Source organism: Carcharodon carcharias, chromosome 20 (genome assembly GCF_017639515.1).
Source record: "Carcharodon carcharias isolate sCarCar2 chromosome 20, sCarCar2.pri, whole genome shotgun sequence".
Taxonomy (NCBI): Eukaryota; Metazoa; Chordata; class Chondrichthyes; order Lamniformes; family Lamnidae; genus Carcharodon; species Carcharodon carcharias.
The window spans coordinates 59113065-59134626 of NC_054486.1; the positions used below are offsets into that span (position 1 = coordinate 59113065).

General features: G+C 43.5%; 1 protein-coding gene across 6 annotated transcripts in view; it reads right to left on the bottom strand.

Annotated features, from left to right (window-relative positions):
* The window catches only part of kiaa0586 (KIAA0586 ortholog), a 667340-nt gene that overhangs the window by 233066 nt on the left and 412712 nt on the right, over positions 1-21562 (bottom strand). For all 6 annotated transcript variants that reach the window (XR_005946263.1, XM_041214268.1, XM_041214267.1 and 3 more), the window contains one exon: positions 3480-3667. Coding sequence is in view for 5 of the 6 variants with exons in the window: in XM_041214268.1 (XP_041070202.1) it covers positions 3480-3667 (188 nt within the window). In the remaining variant the exon portion in view is untranslated. The remainder of the gene's footprint in view (positions 1-3479; positions 3668-21562) is intronic.

The window sequence follows — 21562 nt, forward strand, 5'->3', positions numbered from 1 at the left end:
GGCCCCAGCTATTCACAATATATATCAATGATTCAGATGAGGGAGCCAAATGTAATATTTCCAAGCTTGATGACAACACAGAACTTGGTGAGAACGTGAGTGGTGAGGAGGGCGTTAATAGGCTTCAAGGCAATTTAGACAAGTTGAGTGAGCGGGCAAAAACATGGCAGATGCTGTATAATATGGATAAGTGTGAAGTTATCCACTTCAGTAGGAAAAACAGAATGGCAGAATATTATTTAAATGGTGATAGATTGGGAAACGTTGATGTACAAAGGGACCTGGGTGTCCTTGTACACCAAGCGCTGAAAGCAAGCATGCAAGTGCAGCAAGCAGTTAAAGCAGCAAATGGTATACTGGTCTTCATTGTGACAGGACTTGAGTACAGGAGCAAGGATGTCTTCATGCAGCTGTACAGGGCCTTGGTGAGACCGCACCTGGAGTACTGTGTGCAGTCTGGTCTCCTTACCTAAGAAAGGATATATTTGCCATAGGGGTAGTGCTGCGAAGGTTCACCAGACTGATTCCTAGGATAGCAGGATTGTTGTACGAGGGGAGATAGTTTCAACTAGGCCTGTATTCACTGGAGTTTAGAGGAATGAGAGAGGATCTCATTGAAACATGTAAAATTCTGACAGGGCTGGATAGGCTGGATGCAGGATGATGTTTCCTCCAGCCAGGAGGGTCTGAAAAAGGGGTCACAGTCTCAGGATACGGGGTAGACCATTTAGGACTGAGATGAGGAGAAACTTCTTCACCTAGAGGGCGGTGAACCTGTGGACCTCTCTGCCACAGAAGGCCAAGTCACTAAATATATTTAAGAAAGAAATAGATAGATTTCTAGACTCTAAAGGCGTTAAGGGTATGGGGAGAGAGCGGGAGTATGGTGATGAGATAGAGGATCAGCCATGATCATCACACTGAATGGCGGCGCAGGCTCGAAGGGCCAAATGACCTACTCCTATTTTCTAGGTTTCTATGCTAATATAAACAGGTAGTGAGAATTCCTACAATTATATAAAAAGGAAGTGAGTAGTAAAAGTAAACATCGGTCCTTTAGAGGATGATGATAATGAGAAACAAGGAAATGGCAGAGACTTCGAACAAGTAATTTGTATCTGTTTTCACAGTTGAAGACACTAGAAGCATCTGAATAATAGTAGAAAATCGGGGGTGCAAAAGTGAGGGAGGAACTTAAAACAATCACTATCACTAGAGAAAAAGTACTACAAAACTAAGGGGGCTAAGGACTGTTAAGTATACTGAACCTGATTACTTTCATACTACTATCTTAAAGAAGTGCTGTAGAGACAGTGGATTCATTGTTTGTAATCTTCCAAAATTCCCTGGGTTCTGAAAAGATCCCAGTGGATTGGAAAAGCACAAATGTAACTTGCCTCTTCAAGAAAGCAGGGAGATAGAAAGCAGGAAACCATAGGCTATTTAGCTTAACATCTGTCATTGGGAAAATGCTAGAATCCATTACTAAGGAATTCTTAACAGGATATTTAGAAAATAAAAATACAGTCATGCAGAGTCACCATGACTTTACGAAAGATAAATCATGTTTGACATAGTTATTAGAGTTTGGTGAAGATGTAACAAGCAGGGTAGATAAAGAAGAACCAGTAGATGTAGTGTATTTAGATTTACAATGGGCATTTGATAAGGTGCTGCATAAAAGGATACTACACAAGATATGTGGTTATAATGTTGGGTATACTTTATTAGCATGGATAGATGATTGGCTAACTAAAAGGAAACAGGGATAAATTGGAAATTTTATGATTGGCAAATGTAACTAGTGGAGTGGCAGAGGGGTCACTGCTGGGGCCTTAGCTATTTACAATCTCCTGGTGCTCAAAAGGCCAACAGCTTGTGCTGCAGGGTGCAGGGTGTCCACAGTTATTGCCCTCAAAAATTTCAAATCTCTATCAGACTAAATAAGCAATTAAGGGAAGTTGGGCTCTCCTTCATAAAGAGGAAGGAAGGGAATCAAGTTGCCCTGAGCTGCTCTGAGTAGCTGGCTACAGTTTGACACTGACATTAGATGAACAGTGAAGGCTGCCTACCATCCACTTCTTTGAGGATTGGTACATGTGGAGGGAAAATAAAAGAAGGGAAAATAACTTAATAAAGTCCATTTAAGGAAATCTACAGAAATAAAGAATGCTTGTTTATGCACATTATTCTCTGACTAAACAAAAAAGTTGTTCTTATATTCACGTGGCCAAGTCACAGCCATCCTGTAAAAGTTAACATCTATGGAAGATGAAACACCGGAAGGGAAGTCATGAAAGCCCATGTGATGTGCATTTGTTCAGATTTTCCCAAATCCTTTTTTAAGCTTCCATATATAAACAGCTTTATGGACAGTATCAACATTCATCACCTGATTAAAAATTCATGGAATTAAAAAATATGAAAAGGCTCAGACATAAAGCTAATTAATAATTAAATGTTATCCAATTCAGGATGTCCCAACTTCACTGATTTGGTGTAACATTCTAAACCACATGACCAAAGCAAAAGCGTTCAGTTAAAAGGAAGTCAGAATAGATGAGATACTAATGATTTTTCCAGTCCTACTGACATATAGGGGAAATTATAATCCCCAAGGGTGGGTGAGTTGGAGGCAGGTACAAAGTAAAAGTTTTAAAAGTCTCAATTCTGACCACAACCTGCCCACTTCCAGTTTAATGGAGAGGGGAGGGTAAGTAAACCACTCTCAGGAGGCAGGTTCGGGTTAGTGAAATATTTTAATGAGACTTCTTGCATCCATTTTAACAAGATTTTTATTTTTAACCCATTGAGGCCATGTATTCTGGAACTTGGGCAATGTTATTGGTAAAAAGGCTGGGAAGGGCTGAACTCCTGAGGTAAGTACACTTACAGCTTCAAAGTTTGCAGGTGACACCACATTAGAGGGAGTACTTAATGCAGAGGAAGGCTACAAATAAATACAGGAAAACATTAATAAGCTTGCAGAGTGGGCATGTAATTGACGGAGTCATCAATATAAATAAGTGCGAGATAATACATTTTGGTAGAAGAATCAGGAGGCCACACAGTCCTTGAAAAATAAGTGGCTAACTAGGCTAGAGGAAGAGAGGGATTTGCGGGTACAGATACAAAAAACTCTTAAAGTAGCAGCACAGTTTAAGAAGGTTATAAAAAAGCAAGCTAAGCATTGGGGTTCATTTCCAGAAGGATACAATTTGTAAAGTTGAGACGTTATGTTAAACCTGTACAGAATTTTGGTTAGACCACTTGTGTACTGAAAATAGTTCTGGTGTCCTACTGACTCACACCCCCATCCGATCTCCCACTCCTTGCACCTAGCTCACACAGTGCACCAGATATCAGACATTTCCTACTTTCCCACCCTGTGATTAATTTCAGCAGCGCACCCTGGAAGCTATATTGCAGGGTTTCCCATTGGGTACCAAAGTCACCACCCGTCCTGCATAGCACCATACCTGTACTGTTAGCTTGATAGGGTCCCTCTTTTCAGATTTCATTTGTACTACTGCTACGTTGGGTTTTTTCACCTGAGGCTGTGGTTTTGGAGGAGATGGACAAACTGAGGTTGACATGGTGATAGGATGTGCACTGTTGATAATCAAACTTGCAGCTTGTGGAACACCGCTATCAATCCGTGGCTCACCTAGAAAAAGAAAATTTATTGATGAGGGTGATAAGAAAATACCTACACTGATTGGTTTGGATACCAAGTTGTACCCCTAAAATGGTTGTTAAGCTCATAGGTAACAGTATTAGGAAATATTTAGTTAGAACACCAAAGATCGAGTTGTCACAATTTAGGATGGAGCTCTATTGTAGCAGTCTGAGGCAATCTCTTAGAGACAGTCTCATATTGCTTTGCTTTAGTACACCCCAACATCAGATTAGGAACGAACATGTGAACTTACCGCCACGCTTTCGTTAATTACACTAACACAATGATAACTGTTTAAATGCTCCTCAGATCCAAAATAGGCATCTCAGCATATTACCCAGCAGCAATATAGCAGATTCTGATTTTTAAAAATCACTTTTTAAAATGAGAAAACTTTAAAGACAAACTGATAGCTAGTGCAACATAGTCTGGGAAGCTGTTGGTGCTTACACTTTTGTTCTAAGGGCCGACTGTGAATTTAAAATATAAACCACCCTGCTAAATCACACAGAAAGAAAGGTCCTTTTTGCGATGAGAAAGTGATTTTTGGCTGTGTTACATGGAGGAGACTATCATTAGGCTCAGCTTCACTGGACAAGACAGATAGTGAAAAAACAGCAGGGATTCCCATTTACTGAGCAATGATATGTCAGAAAATGCACATTGTGGATACTGGACAAGTTCAAATGACTCAATACTACACTATGCATTTAGGCATGGATGAGAGTAGAAATTCAATCTAAATGAACAATATAAAAGAAAATTCTCATGTGCTTTATTGAATATAATTAGTGATAAACATTGGATATGTTTGTGTATTTACACAACAATGTGCTGGAAAAGGAATAATTTTAACTTTTATCATTGAATGCAAAACGGGAGTTAACAAACTTGCTGCTTGTTTTACATCTCATCTAGTTTCTAGAAAGTTTTAAAATTACCACTTAAATGATTTGAAAGATAGGAATATTGTCAATTGTGTTATATGTAAAGGTTGGGAAGAACATTGTACATTATCAGATTCACACAATGAGGAACACCTATTATAGAGAGTAGAAAATTGAAACTTATCATATTAACTTCTACTTAATCAAGAATCTGCTTATATCAGGGGTTCAAAGAAAGAAATTTGGCTACACACTATTGGAACTATTTTTAATCAAATGATCCAAATCATATTCAAATATTCAAACATGCATTGTGTGCAAATATGATTTGGAAATACAGATATTAAGTTATGATATTTTTGGACTAGAGAGGTAAGAAAGGAGAGAGGTGATAATAATGATGGATGGAGTACATGGCTTTGAGAAGAGTGATAACGTACATTTCATAAGTGGTTCAGACTGTACTGATAGGGTTAGAGGTCAAAAATAAAGGGATTATTACATTAGTGGGGTTGTACTACAGGCTCCATAATTATGAGGGAAATGGAAGAGGAAATCTGTACGCAGCTCAGGGAAATGAGTAGGAAAAACAAAATTACTGTTGTGGAAGTTTTTAATTACCCATTCATTGATTGGGACAGGGAAGGAGCAAACGGAATAGAATTCTTAAAAAGTGTACAAGGTTACTTTATCATGCTTATATATCAAAAGGGGAGAAATATCACCAGGCCAAGTTTTGCCTAATGAAATATATCAAGCAGAGAAACTGGGAGCTGAATTTTAACATTCTAGCTCCCAAGCAGTGGGGGTGGTTGGCAGCAGATCAGGAACCTCAAGTTCAAGGAGTGAGTTTTACTGGATGTTTTAACTGAGCCACAGCATTAGCATCCTGCTTCCGAGTTTCCCAACCAATTAGAGTGGGCAGGGATGTTGATGACCTGCACTTGACTGTTGGAGCTTCATCATTTAAAGGAACTCGGTGAGCATAAGAATATATTCATCATGCAACTGTCAAGATAGAGCCAGGTAAAGAAGGGTAATGCAGTTGATGTGATTTACATGGGCTTCTAAAAGCCATTTGATAAAGTGTCAAATAATATGCTTGTTGCCAAAGCTGATGTCCATGGAATAAAAGGGACAGTGGCAGCATGGATACAAAGTTGGATGAGCAATAGGAAACAGAGTAGTGGTGAATGGTTGTTTTTTAGACTGGAGGAAGGTATACAGTGATGTTCCCCAGGGTCAGTATTTGGGCCACTTCTATTTTTGACATATATTAATGACTTAGACTTGGGTGTACAGGTCACAACTTCAAAATTTGCAGATGACATAAAACTTGGAAGCGCTGTGAGGATGTTAGTGATGGACTTCAAGAGAATTGTGGATTAGGTGGAAACATGCTGGGAAATGTGAAATGATACATATTTTGGTGAGGAAAGCAAGGAGAGGCAATATAAAATAAACGGTGTAATTGTAAAGGGGGTACAGGAACAGAGACACCTGGGGGTAGATGTGCACAAATTGTGCACAGGTTGAAAAAGTGTTTAAAAAGGCATATAGGATCCTGGGCTTTATACACTGAGGCATAGAACACAAAAGCGCAGAATATACAATGAACCTTTACAAAACACAGGGTTCTGTCTCATTTGGAGTATTGTGTCAAATTCAGGACACTGCACTTAGAAAGGAGGTGAAGGTTTTAGAGATGGTGCAGAACAGATTTATGAGAATGATTCCAGGGATGAGGGTCTTCAGTTATGAGGATAAATTGGAGAATCAGCGATTGTTCTCCTTAGAGAAGAGAAGGTTGAGAGGAGATTTGATAGAGGTGTTCAAAGTCAGGAGGAGTTGAGACAGAGTACCTAGCGTTACAAATGCTTATGTTTCGAGAATGTGTTTTCAATTTAGAGTAAAATAGAGGAATGAAAGGGATCATGTGACCTGTTTCAGGTGGCTTGGTTGTTAAAGGTGGGCCCAAGTTGTTTCACTGGGAAGAAGGTGCAAGATATTCACACCTATAAACAATGACCAGAGCGGCGTGCTGACTGTGGATCAATTATTACTCTCTAAGTTCCAGAGAGATGTTAGGAATATTAAGTTTTGGAAATGGTTATACTTTCATATGTCTATTGAATTTCAAGATAGAAAGAAGTTTGGGGGGGGCGGTGTCTACAGGATAGCTAACTAGCATTTCTACCTGGATACAAAGCCATGGAGATGGGCTTTGAGAGGGGAAGAATCCTTGGGAAGCCAATGCAGGACTGAGTAACAGACTTTCCTAAAACATCAGTGAACCTAACAGACAATGCCAGTCTGCAAAAATTCAAGGGAGAGGGACAGAGGCAGCAAGTCCCTATTATTCACCACTCAAAACGTAAATGAGAGCTCACACTCAGATTGAAGAGACTAAACTCATGAGGGTTTAAATGAAGCTGGAAGATTTGCCTAGCTTTGGTTAGAGGGTGTAGTCCACACTGTGAAAATCAGTTCATGGATTAGAAATTATCTAACTGAAAAAGTAAAAAGGAGCCAAGAATCATGTTGGACTGGTTCCTGGAGAATGAAGTGTTTACTTAAAGGATAGAGTAAGGTATAACCGTAGAAGGAGAACCATAGAAATTTAATGTTAAATGGAGGATCTGTTCTGTACTTTAAAGTATAAGCTGCCTACTGAAATAGTGTTTAGTCGAAATTAGTTTTAGTTTGTGTGTTACAGTAAAAGTTTTAAAACTTCAAATCTTGTGTGATCCTTTCAGCCATTTCCAACCAAAATTCAATTTCTTTTTTAAAAGGTGATTGGCAAAAGAACCAAAGGCAATATGAGAAAACACTTTTGTACCCAGTTACTGGTTAGGATCTGGAATGCACTGTCTAAGAGGGTAGTGAAGGCAGATTCAATTGTCGCTTTCAAAAGGGAATTGGATAAGCATCTGAAGACAAAAATAGATGCAGCATTATTTGCAAAGGGTGGGTGAGTGGGACTAGGTGAGTTGGTCTTGCAGAGAGATGGCACAAACTCAAAGGGCCAATGGCCTCCTTCTATGCTGTAACCATTCTGTGATTCTATGAAGGAAGGCTGCCCCAGGGTTCTCTGAGACATTCTTGTACACCAAGCTGAGTTATAGCAGACCTCAGAGAGATTCTGTTCCCAGCAGCTGGGAGGGATGGCTGGAAGTGGCAGGAAAGGTGAGTTGCAGGTCCCGGACACTGTGCCACTGGAGGTTCAATAAACTTTATCAGGACAGGAAAAGTGAGTGACAATGTTCAAGTTCCAAACCCTTCACTCTGGCTTCTCCAGTCTTCTCTTGCACAAAACTACTTGGACCAACATACCTAGCAGCTCCATCCATCCCTCTCATTCAAGGCACCACTTCACATCCCCATCTGATCAGCAACCACTGATACTCACCCTTATCTATTACCATGCCAAAGCCATCCCTCATAATGAACCTACAAATGCATTTTTTCAACCTCTCAGCACATTCCATGGATGAAGAAAAAGCGGATGTCCAAAAAATTATACTGATTATAGACTTATGCTGGACGATGCAAATGCTGAGCAGAATACCAATTTTTAAAAAGAAAGACAGAGCTAACCCAAGTAATTACAGGTCAGTTAGTTTAGCATCTAATATATGGAAAATTTTGGAACTTTTAATTAAACGTGCAAATATCAGGCTTGAATTGTCATCGAGTTGGAAGGGCTGCATGCCTTAGCCAAAATGGCGCTGGGGCCCCAAATCCGGAAGTCCCACCACTCCAAAAATTTCAAAGTGACATCCACCATTTTCACTCAGGCAGGGGGGTTGCAAGAAATGGGGGCGGGATGAATTTTGCCCAGCAATGGTTCACGGAGGCAGCTGCATATTAAAAAGTGTGACGAGTTGACACGAATGCACATAAAAATTGGATATGGTCATCAAGTTGTCGTCATTTAAATGCTCTTTAATTTTTGGGGAAAAAAGCTTGCAGTTGAGAAAAAGGGGCTTTTAATTTCACTAGCTCTTTGTTGACATTAGCCTGAGGGTTATCATTACAGGATTAGTGCTGCTTGATTGCGTCTTCAACCTATCATTACCACAGGGGGCCTGTAAGTTCACAGTTTGATTGGCAGCTTCAAGTGATAATAAAAAGATTAGCTGCCTTTGATGTGGAGCTGTGAATACAAATGTTTGCTTTTTCTTAATAAGGGATTAAGTATTTTGAAGGGATTTAAAATTATTGAATGGGCTTTTATCAATTGGAGTGTTTTTTTTTAAATATTGTGAAGTCTGTAATAGATATTTCGAACTTTATTTTATTTCATCTGAGCATGGTTCTTGAGATTGCCAAAGGTGGATACTGGGTGAGTTGGCATGGAAGGTGTAAGGGCAAAGGGTGGTGGGTAAGGTCACAGGTTGGCATGAGTTGGCATAGGGGCTATAAAAGGCCATAGGGGATGGGTAGAAGGGGGTAGATTGGAATGGAGGGTATTGGGGGCCATGGGCGGTGTGGGTGGGGAACATGAGGTGGCATGAATTGACATGGATGCGGCATAGGAAGTGTGAGAGGGTGAGGGGATAAGAGAGGTGAGGGCCTGAGGGCTGTTTTTTGCTTTATTATTTTTATTACAACTGTGACGAGGCGAGCCTTTTAACCAGCACTGTTTCTGGGGTTGGTGGGCCTGAAACAAGCTCGTACCCAAATCCAGTTAGTGCCCATCCCCCACCAAAACAAAAATCCAGTTTGGGAAGGTTGCTTCTGAGTCGTGTTTGCGGAGTTGTAAAATTTCCTCACTCTGCATACCTGATTCAGGAGCGAAAATTTTGTCCTTAAATATTATGTTTTCATCATATCAGGAGGTGACAGATATGGAGGAAATGAAATACATGTGGTCAATACAGACTTTTGACACAGGGGAGTACTGGTGAAAAATAAGAGCTATGGAATTAGGAGAGGGATGGTAAATTGATTTTAAAATGATTAGAGCAAGGAAACAGAGATTAAGAATTAAGGGTAGCTTCTCAGGCTGATTGGAAGTGGATATTGATGCACGAGGTTTTGTTTGATCTGAACCGTTTCTGTTCATCTCTTACATTAACAATTTGTGTAAAGGCCTGAAGGGATTATTTGCCCGAACTTGCACATGTTACTAAAATAGAAGGTTTGGTAAATAATGCAGAGGATAAGAGGAAACTGCGAGGAGTATTGGTATAAAGGTGGAATAGGCAAAAAAATGAGCAGGTGGCATTCACCGTCAAGAAGGATGATGAAGTACATGTTGTAAAACATATATTACACTTTAAATGGGAAGGCTGGATTAATGTGGAAGAGCAAAGAGATTTGGGAATTCAGGTTATAAGACATTAAAATCAGCACCTCAAGTGGTTACGGGCATTAAAAGAAAAGTTAATGGAAAACCCTGGGTTTTAAGGCAAGAGCTGCAGATTATAAAATCACTACGTATGGTCAAATCACAGAATTGTTACAGCACATGATGAGGCCATTCAGCCCATCGTGTCTGCGTTGGCTCTCCATAGGAGCAATTTAACTAGTGCCCCTTCCCATCTTATTTTCACAGCCCCACACATTCTTCCTTTTCAGATAATAATCCAATTCCTTCCTGAGTGCCTCGATTGAACCTGCTTCCACCTCACTCAGGCAGTGCATTTCAGATTCTAACCATTTTCTCTGTGAAAATGTTTTTCCTCATGCCATTGATTCTTTTTCCAATTACCTTAAATCTGTGATTTCTTGCTGCGATCCTTCTACCAATGGGAACATTTTCCCTATCTACTCTATCCAGACACCTCATGATTTTGATCATGACAGTGTGTCCCAAAGTTTACTGATGCTTCAATGGAAAGATTACTGCAGCCATATTTGACACTCTTAAGAAACAAGCCCCAAGGATAGCATCACAAAATGTATGACAGGAGTTGGAGCAGGAACGTCTTTGAAGCAACACACAGAGAAAAAAGAAACCGGAGTTAGTGAATGAGGCAGAAATCATGGCCAGAATTTTAAGGTTGGCGGGCAGGCACGGCCAGGAAATGAACCACTGCCCATGATCAGCCCCTGGCTACGATTTCATGCTGGCTGGCCAATTAAGGCCTGCCGAGCACGAACACCGGCTCCCCAATGGTCGGGAAGAGTCCAGCGGGGGCCTGTTGGCTGCCGGGTCCAATGGCGGCCTTGCAGCCGGTTTAAAACTGGCAGAGTCAGGCCCTGGAAGGCTGCCGGTGATGAGGGCATCTTTGGTGTTGTCAGCAGGAAAGTAAAAACTATGGATATAAATACGGCTGCAGACACCAGGCAGGCAGCACTTGGCCCCCTGTTTTTCTGATGAGTGCCTCGTGGTCCTTCTGGAGGAGGTGGCCCCAAGAATGAAAGGAGGAGGCCACTGAACCTAACATAAAGAGCTTGGGAGGAGGTGACAGTGCTGATCAGCAGCCATGATGTGATGCGGCGCACATGGGTCAGAGCCGCAAGAGGTTTAACAACCTGCTGCACTCAGGAAGGGTGAGTACTGTGTTGGCATGGATCATTATGTTGAAGTGTTAAGATGTGGCCATCCCCCTGGGGAGCTCAGGAGTGTTAGAGTCTAAGTGCCAATTGTCAATGACGCCAGAACTGGCCAAGGGAGTGAGCCCCCACTGCTTGGCCCCAGTGTCTTGCAGCTCGAGGGCCACGACTCATATGTGCCCATCAAGGCGCTCCTCAGGTGGGTTGGCAAGCTGCAATGGCGCTGCAGGTAGAGAGCGGACTAATCAATGCTCCTCTGTCCTTACAGGAGAAGATGGCCCATAACAGCATTGATAGGTCATGGACAGGTGGAGGACCCCAAACCTCCTAATCCTAACCAGGTACGAGCAGGACTCCCCTCAGCTGAAGAGCTGGCATGTTCCTCGGTCAATCGGCCGCAAAGAGGCTGGGGTGTCAGATGAAAGAAATAGTGCAGTGCACAGGGGTGAGAGTTTCAGATGGTGCAAACATTCTTGTGGAGTCTCATCATCAATCCAAAACTGGATTCCCCACTGATCATTGAAAGACGATGGCACCATGATCAGATCTCCATGTTACCTGGCATGCACAGTGACAGGACCAATCGCAGGACCCCGGAGACCCATCCCTGATGCCAAAGGACCAGGCTCCAGATGCATCTGCTTCATACCCACTCTCTGAACCAGGCACCAACATAGATACCAGCACCTCAGCGGCCATTAGGTCTTTGGCTAGATCGTCATGCAGAGCAGTGAGGACACTTCACACCCGCTTGAGGTGCAGGAAGAGGCAGAGAGTGCCTAGGGCACCGGCAGTCAGAGGATGGCTGGAGACCAGGACAATGCTCAGACGAAGGCAGATGATGAGTCCCTGGAGCGTCCATCAGGCGGCAGACGTTGGGTGTCCAGCAAGATGTGCGGGAGGATCTGGCAGAGATCCATAAGGGTATGCGTGCCATGGTCTCCATTATGGAGGAGCCCATGCAAAGCACGAGCACTGTGTTGACCCTCATCGCCGAGCACATTGCCTCTACCATTGAGAGAGTGGTAACTCTCATGGAAAGGCAGCTCCAGGAACAGAATCAGGGGCTCCTAGGGTTGCGCTCTGACCTGCAGCCCTCACAAAAGCACTGACATCAGATGGTTAGTATCCCTGTGGGAGATGGATGAGGCACCCAGTATTCCAGCTAGGTGCCCATCCATCAATGGTAAGCAAGGAGGTCCAGAGCGACCTCACACTGGTGCATGAGCTGCCTGTCGTCTCTGCGGGCTCCTCTCAGGGCGCTCTGGATGACGGCAGCAGCTCCTCTGACCCTCTGCCAGCGACCATGGCATCTGATGAGGCTGTGGCGACTAGGGAGATGCCAGTCCCTCCCAGATGGGGCCAGCACAGGCTCCAGAGGACAGAGGACGACTGCCAAGGTCATCAAGACTAACATGACATCAGAGTCATCAGGCTGTCTCCAATGCTGGTGCCAGCAAGGGGTGGGGTGCGACACCAAGATGTAGCACTAGCAAACGTGAGTTAGTGCTGGGGTTGAAGACCAGAGAAGGTTTCGTTAATTTGTTTTGACTGTCAATGTGAGATAAATTTCCTTTTGTCATAATGGCCTGAGTATGCTTCGACTTTTTTATTGAATGTGGTGCAGGGTACGCCAGTGTGTAATGCTGGACATGGGTGGCTCAAACCTTTATCGCACAGGCATTGAGAGGACTTTGAGGTCAAAGGAAAGGGCAATTTCAGACATCCAAGATGGAGGCGGCTGTCCTGGCATGTGGAGGTCGTGCTTAATTGGCAGCCTAGCTGAAGGAGCATTGAATCAAGCATCCCTGGTGTCCCTGCCTCCCTGGAGGTTACGGAGGTCTGCCTCCACACCCTCAGCATTCTCCTCACCATGCTTTTCTTCTTGCTCACGACTGGGTTAATCATCTGTGGCCTTTGCAGCTGCATCAACATCGTCTTCCTACAGTGAGTCCCCCCTTGCCAGTGCCAGATTGTGGAGAGCGCAGCATGCAACCACTACTATCAGTGACACCTGCTCTGGGGGGCATTGTAGTGCAGCCCCTAAACAGTCCAGGCATCGGAAGCACATCTTGAGAAGACCTATGGTCCTCTCTACCACTGCCCTTGTGGCATGATTCCTATTGTAATGCTGTCTGCCTCTGTTCTTGGGTGGCGGAGAGTGTTGTAAGCCACCTTTTCAAGGGATAGCCCTTGTCACCCAGCAGCCATCCATCCAGTTGGGCTGGAGCACTGAAAAGCCTGGGCACCTGGGAGTGTCTCAGGATGTACGCGTCATGGGAGCTGTCAGGGTACCTTGCATAGGCTTGCAGAACATGCACCCTATCTGCACGTTCATGGAGTGGAATCCCTTCCTGTTGATGAAGGCATCCAATGACCCCGCTGGCATCTTGATGGCCATATGTGTGCAGTCGATTGCGCCCTGGACATGGGTGAACCCAGCAATCGCTACAAAGCCTCTAGCTTGCTCTGTCTGCCTGACCTCATCCATATGAAAATGAATGAAAGTCAGTACCCACCTGAACAGATATTCTGTCACCAGCTTCACACAACTACGTACAGCTGATTGGGACACTCTACACAGATCCCCCACTGGGCCCTGGAAAGAGCTGGAGGCATAGAGGTTGAGGGCCACTGTGACCTTCGGAGGCACTGGCATGGGGTGTCCACCCACACAGTCGGAGCTGATCTCAGGCCCAATTATCTGACAAATAGAGATCACGGTCTCCATTGAGAACTGAACCTCCTTCGGCATTGCACCTCAGACATATTGAGGTAGCTGCATCACTGCCTATAAACCCTGGCAGCAGGATAGTGGCATCTTCTGCGGTCCCTCCTGCCTTGGACTGCCAGCTGGCTCCGCAGCTCTCCTCCCCAGGTCACTCCCCTGGAGGCTGCATTGGGACACCTGGCCTCCTCACCCTTCTGCCTCTCTCTTCCTCCTCAGAGGAGGTGCCACCAGCGGTGCCACAATCCCCATTACCAGGGTAACAGAAGGCTGTCTGATACTTAGAAGGGTCCACTCAGTCTGAATTCTCCGGGGTTCTTGGAGACACCAAGGAGTCCTGAAATGAAGCCTGGAAATGCTAACAATGAAGCCCCGAACAGAGATGAAACAGCCATATACCAATAAGTCACCAGCAGCAAATTATCCACCAAACTTCTCACTACTCACACTGCCAATACTGCTGACTCTTTTCATTCCGCCAGTGGAGGAGATTTTTGGAAATGTCAGCTGGCCACCTGCCATTTTAGCCTTGCGAAGAGCGTGAAATCATATGAGCAACAAAAAATCAGCGTCAATTGGCTTTTTAATGGCCTTAACTGGCCTCTTAATTAACGGTGGCACGGCTCCAGCAGCCATGCACGCCCGCCCGACAAGCCTATTTGACACTCGAGCGTGTCAGGCGTGCACCCGCATGCTGAGCAAAAAATTTTGCCCCATGTCAATATTAAGAATCAAGTAAATAAGTGGTTGAAGGAGAGAGGGGTTAGAATGGGAGCCTGGTGGGAATATGGGATCAGACTAATGTGTGGACAATACAGTTACATGAAGTCGCAGACCAAAGGGTCTGATTTTGTAATTCTATGACTGATTCTCTGCAACCCTGAGTCTTTCAATTTGAAAATCTCAATCATATCCTTCATTCTTCTGTTCTCTAATGAAAAGGAACCAGATACTTTGAACCTATTCTCATATGAAAGTGGGAAAATCTAAATTATGATGTATAAATATGAATGCCAGAAGAATCAACAATAAGATGCTGGAACTGGAGACAACAGGAGCAACAAAGAGCTACTATGTATTAGACGATCAGAAACTTGAACAACCCCAGTGGATGGGAATTAATATATTCATGCATATCAAATGATCAGAAAATATACAACAAAATAGGAGATGCTATAGCCATACTTGACATCTGGTAGGTAAAAGAGGTTATTCAAGTGTGAGGAAAAAAATTACAATAGCAACTCCATGTTGACATCTCTAACATGAACAAATTCAACTAAGCACCAGGCCCATGCTCTAGGTTCATAAATGTACAAAAAAAGGTAGCTTATTCTATTAAGTGGGAGAACAGGTACCCAGAAGAATAATTTTCAGGGGAAACTTCAAACAACCTGATATAAATTGAGAAAAAACAAGTTGTCTAGAGTCAGGCATGTTCATTTAAAGGCATGACTGCTTCATAGTTCAGGCATAATTGAAGTCACTAGTAGAATTGTACATCTCAACCTGATATATTAAATGGCCTAAATTACAAAAGATGGAAGTCATATAACTCTAGCGGACAGTGACTGCAGAAAGCTTATGCTTAACATATTCTAAGAGTCAAAAATATCAAAGATAGACTGCAGCACTTCAAGGAGGCAGTTCACCACCACCTTCTCATGGGCAATTAGGGATGGGCAACAAATACTGCTGATGCCAGCATTGTTTATTTCTCATAAGACAAATAAACTAGTAATACAGAGGCAAAAACAGAAAATGCTGGAAAAACTCAGCAGATCTAACAGCATCTCTGGAGAGAAAGACAGGGTTAACGTTTCAAGTCCATATGACTCCTCTTCAGGGCTCTGAAGAAGAGTCATACGGACTTGAAGCGTTAACTCTGTCATACTCTCCACAGATGCTGTTAGGCCTGCTGAGTTTTTCCAGCATTTTCTGTTTTTGTTTCAAATTTGTAGCATCCACAGTATTTTGCTTTTATCTTAGTAATGTCTGGACTAATGTTCTGGAGCCATGAATTCAAATCTCAACATGGCAGCTCATGGTATTTAAATTTGATTAATAAATGAATCTGAAATAAAATGCTTGCCTCAGTAATAGTGACCATAAACTACCAGATTATCATAAAAACCCACCTGGTTCATGAATGTCCTTTCAGGAAGGAAATCTGTCCCCTTTACCTGGCCTGGCCTTCATTTGACACCAGACCCAAAGCAACGTGGTTGACTCTTGACTGGCCTCAGAAATGGCCTAGCAAGCCACTCAGTTGTATCAAACCATGACAGAAATGTCAAAATCGGACAGACTACACAGCATCAAACTGGGCACCAGAAATAACAAAGGTAAACCTGCCCTGTCGACCCTGCAAAGTTCTCCTCACTCACTTTTGGCAAAATTGGGAGAGTTGTCTCACAGACTAGTCAACACACAAAAGATACAGTCATGCTCACTAAAGCATACCTTACAGCCATTCTCAGATTCTTCCCTCACCATCCCAAGGTGTGTCCTTTCCCATTGGCAATACAAACACACAAGTGCCCTCACAGAGATATACAGTCAGCAAGGAATGGCCCCATGAAGGCCCATGGCATCAAGTCAAATATGGGCAAGGAAATTTCCTGTTCATTACTACCACTGCCCTCCCTCAGCTGGTGATCAGTACTCCGCATGTTAAGCACCAAATTGAAGGAGCACTGAGAATGGCAAGGGCACAGAATGTCCTCTGGGTGATGGACTTTAATGACCATCACCAAGAGTTGCTCGGTAGCACTCCTACTGTGCAAGCTGGCTGAGTCCTGAACGAATATCTGCCAGACTGGGCATGCAGCAGGTGGTGAGGGAACCAACAAGAAGGAGGAACCTACATGACCTCCTCTTCACCAATCTACTCTTTGCAGAGGCATCTGTCTATGACAGTATTGGTAAGGCTACCCACCACACAGTCCCATCTCCAAACTGAGGATATTTTCCCTCATGCTGTATGACACTACCACCAAGTTAAATGGAATAGGTTCAGAACAGATTTAGCTGCTCAAAATTGGGCATCCATGAGGTACTGTGAGGCATCAGCAGCAGCAGGATTGCGTTAAATCACAATCCGTAATCTCATGGCTGGTATATCCCTCACTCTAGCATTACCCTCAAACCAGGGCATCAACTGATCAACCCTGGTTCAATGAGGAGTTGTGGAGAGCATGCCAGGAGCAGCACCAGGCATACCAATATATGAGGTGCCAACCTGGTGAGCTACAAGACAAGACTGGCTACGTGCATGCTAAAAGCGAAAGCGGCATACGATAGACAGAGCCAAGCGATCCCACATCTAACTGATCAGGTCAAGCTCTGTAGTCCTGCCACATCTAGTTATGAATGGTGGTGGTCAATTAAAGAACCAACCAGAGCAGGAGGTTTCACAAACATCCCATTCTCATGTCAAGGCTGAAACATTTGCAATCATCTTCAGCCAGAAGTGTTGAGTGATGGTCCATCTTTACCTCCTCCTAAGGTTCTCACCATTACAGATGCCAGTCTTCAGAGAATTTGATTCACCTTATGTGATATCAAGAAACAGCTGAAGACACTGGATACAGCAAAGATGGTATGGGCCTTTTTAAAACATTCTTTCATGGGATGTCAGCATCGCTGGAAATGCCAGCATTTGCTGCCCATCCCTAATCCCACCTGTGGATGTACCTCTACCACATGGACTTCAGCAGTTCAAAAAAGACAGTTCCATGCCACTTCTCAAGGGCAATTAGGGATTTGAAAATGGTCTCAGCTGTTTTGTGGGTGTCATGGTCTGAAATTGCTCCCTGCCTGAGTCTATTGCTATAGATTTAGGTTACATACAAACTTTGTGCAGCTTCCTCATTTAAATGAGTCTAGCGCTAGTCTGAGTGGGACCTGCGTTGCTGGCTGCCTCAGCACCATCCAGGGGCTGAGCAGCATTTGCAGAGAACATATCGTGCAGACAGCCTTCTCTTCTTAAAGGCAGTCTGCCCCTCTTATAGGGAAACTGTACTGAATCACAGCTTACTGCTGTTGAATGTTATTGCTGCAATTTGAAACAAGGGAAATAAAGCACTGGGACTGAGAGAGTGCTCAATGATCCATGGGTGTGGCACTGGAGGCCTGATTGACATAGGTGGATAGGAAGAGAGAGGCCATGTTTTTGTGGGAGACCAGAAGGCCCTCAAGGACCACCTACAAAAGGACGTGAAAACAGATATCCCCAAGGAGCTTGAAGGAATGCCACAAGAAGTGTAATGGCATCAAGGTCAATGAATACATCTTCACATAACATCTCCTATCCACCACACCAAATATCTTTCACGCTGCTCATAGCACCATAACCCCATCACTCACCCATCAGCAGTCCCTAGTGGTCAGGACTCAGGCCTAACGTTCAGCTGCATCTCCTGAGGTCTATAGAGGTGGTTCCCTGCAGCATGGGCCCAGTTGTGACAGAGCTCACAGCATCCGGCATTGTTGAGAACACTGAAGATGATGGTATGTTACTGCCTTGTGCCCTTTCTTAACTCTCAGCTCACCCAGAGCTTGCTATCTGGCTTGATGAGCAAGCTGCTAATGATGTTATCACGGACCTCTCACTTTCCACCCCAACACCTTCTTCATTGCAATCTTCCACTCCTGATTTCCTGCTCTGAGACATCCAGAAACTGCCACTTACACAGCCACAGCATGCACAGGAGGAAGAGCAAAAACAACAGTACAGCACTGATGAAGAGACCCAGGCATTCGCAGCCACCAGCTCAGATATTGGCTGTGTGGGTACCTTAGAAGCAAGCATCAAATTGGATGTGCACAAGACAAGTCACTGGGTAGCTACAGCCAGGCTAGGAGTCATGTGAGGAAGAGACTGCAAACAAGTTCTGCTATACAGGACTCAGATGAGGTCTTCAATGGGGCAGCCGACGGGAGAATGCTTTTGAAGATGTTTTGTGCATTGGCAGGCCTGCTAGACAGCCTATCACTGTTAAGGATCATGGAGGAGTCTGGCTCCAAGTTGGCAGAGGACAAGGTTCAGAGCTTGCACTCTCTGTAGCCTGTGCACCATTGCCTGCCTTGTTGCAGACCCAGAGGACCTGCAACCTCAGCCTCCATACTTGTTGCAGCCTTTGTGCAGGTAGGTCACCAAATCCTCTGCCCTTCCTATGAGCATGCAGCAACACTCGCTGCCAAAGAGGAACTCAACACAACGCTTCCAAAAACACTCCACAGTATTTCCAGAGACATTGCATCACAGAACTATTCTAAATTGTTGGGTACCTGGTCTTTTAATCATCACTATGGTGGAGTCCCTTTTGCAGCTAAACATATGTTCTCTGATGAGTGACAAGCAAACAGGTTTGGACCTCATTACATTTTTAGTGGCTTTCTTAACTTATCCTGTCATCTTCAATGAACGCTGTACACATGGCCCCAGACCTCTGTTTCTGCACTTTTTAAAAATTGCACCCTTTAGTTTATATTTGCCACCCTCATTTTTCCCACCAAAACGTATTCACTTCTTAATTCTTTGCACCAGTCCATCACTAACATAAATATCAAAATGAGGAGTGGCCCTAATACCCAGGCCTTGGGGAACACCACCACATACTTCACCATTAATCTCCATTTTCTGTAACCTAGTCCATTTTATATCCATGCTGTTACTGTCCCTTTAATCCTATGGGCTTTCATTTTGCTTACAAGTCCATGATACAATACTTTGTCAAACACCTTTTGAAAGACAAAATGACCTGCACTATCCTCATCAACCCTCTCCAGTACAAGGTATCAATTATTTCTGTCTCAGATTAATCTCTCTAAAATGTTTCCCTGCCACAGCCATTAGGTCGACTGAGGTCAAAAGTTGCCAAGTTAATCCTTTTCCCATTTTTTGAAAGGGTTGTAACATTTTGGAATCTGTCAGTTCTCCAGCATCATCCTCATATTTGAGGAGGATTATAAGATTGTGCCCACAGCAATCTCCACCCTTATTTCCCTCAGTAAGACAGGATGCATCCTATCTGGAATGTATGATTTTTTTTTTGAATACTACAAATCTTTTAAATACCTCCTTTTTTCTATTTTGATCCTATCCAATATTACTACTACATCCTTCTTTACTGTTATATTGGAGACATTCACTTTTCTGGTGCAGACGGATGTTAAGTACTCATTTCGTACCTCAACCATGAGCTCTGCCTCCATAAGATGACCTACTCTTTGATACCGAATCAACCCCATCCTTCCTTCAGCTACCATTTTACTGTTTATATATTTATAAAAGCTTTTTGAGTTAATCTATTCTTATACTTTCTCTTTGCCACTCTTATTTCCATATTTTAGGTGATCTCTGTACTTTTCATGTTTATTTTGGCTCCTTATAGCTCCAGGAGCTTGAGCTTTCTGAACTTTCTTTCCCACCTTGTACCCAGAGTTTACTCTGTACCCAAACCATTTCCTCTTTGAAGGCCTCTTATTGCTCATTTACTCTTTTGCCTACCAATTTTTGATAATAACCAACCTAGGCCCCTTAACTCACAGAAACTAGCTCTCCTCCATTTAAGTATTCCTCCTCCATTTCTCATCCTTTCCTGTAATTATGCTAAACTGACAATATTATGATCCCCACTGTCCAAATGCTTCCTCACCGAGGCACACTCCACTTGACACACTTCATCCCCTAGAAATAGATCCAGCACTGCTTTCTTCCTCGTTGGGTTGGAAACACACTGATCTAGAAAGTTCTCGTGTACGTAATTTAACAATTCCTTTCCCACTTTGCCGTTTACACTGTTCCTATCCCATTCTATATTAGGGTAAATGAAATTCCCTCCTATCATTACTCTATAATCCTTGCATTTTTCTGTAGCTTGGTTGCAAATTTCCTTCTGTATCCCCTTTCTATTATTTCGTGGCCTAGAGTTTTCAACCTGCAGCATGATAGTTTGTCTATTGTTCCTTAATTCTAACCAAACAGACCCTGCCTTTGAACCCTAACTGCCCTTAAGAAAATGGAGGTGAGCCATCTTCTTGAACCACTACAGTGCATATGGTACAGGTAAACTCACAGTGCTTTTTATTTTGCACAAAAAATACTTTATTCATAAAATATCTAAAAGAACATTACGAAACATTTCAAAATGGCATCACAAAGTGCAATGATATTCAAATTATCTACATGGGTCATGTTGCACTCTGAAGGACATCCACAGTGCTGTAGGGAGGGAACTGACCGTTTCTGTAGTAGTTTCATACAAATAATTGGGTTGCAGTTAACAGTCAACCACATTGCTGTGGGTCTGACTGGTTCAGGACGACTGATTTCCTTCCCTAGGACATCCAATAGATGAATGATTACAACAATCTGGTAGCTTCACTTAAATTCATTTTTGACATGTGGCTGTTAGTGGCTAGGCCAGCATTTATTGCCCATCCCTAATTGTCCTCGAGAAGGTGGTGGCGAGCTGCCTTTTTGAACCGCTGCAGTCCATGTGGTGTAGGTACACCCACAGTGCTGTTAGGTAGGGAGTTCCAGGATTTTGACCCAGTGACAGTGAAGGAACGACAATATGTTTCCAAGTCAGGATGGTTAGTTGCTTAGAGGCGAACTTCCTGGTGGTGGTATTCCCAAGTATCTATTGCACTTGGCTTTCTAGATGGTAGCGGTTAAGAGTTTGGAAGGTGCTGCCTAAGGAGCCTTGCTGAGTTCCTGCAGTGAATCTTGTAGATGGTGCACACTTCATCGGTCGT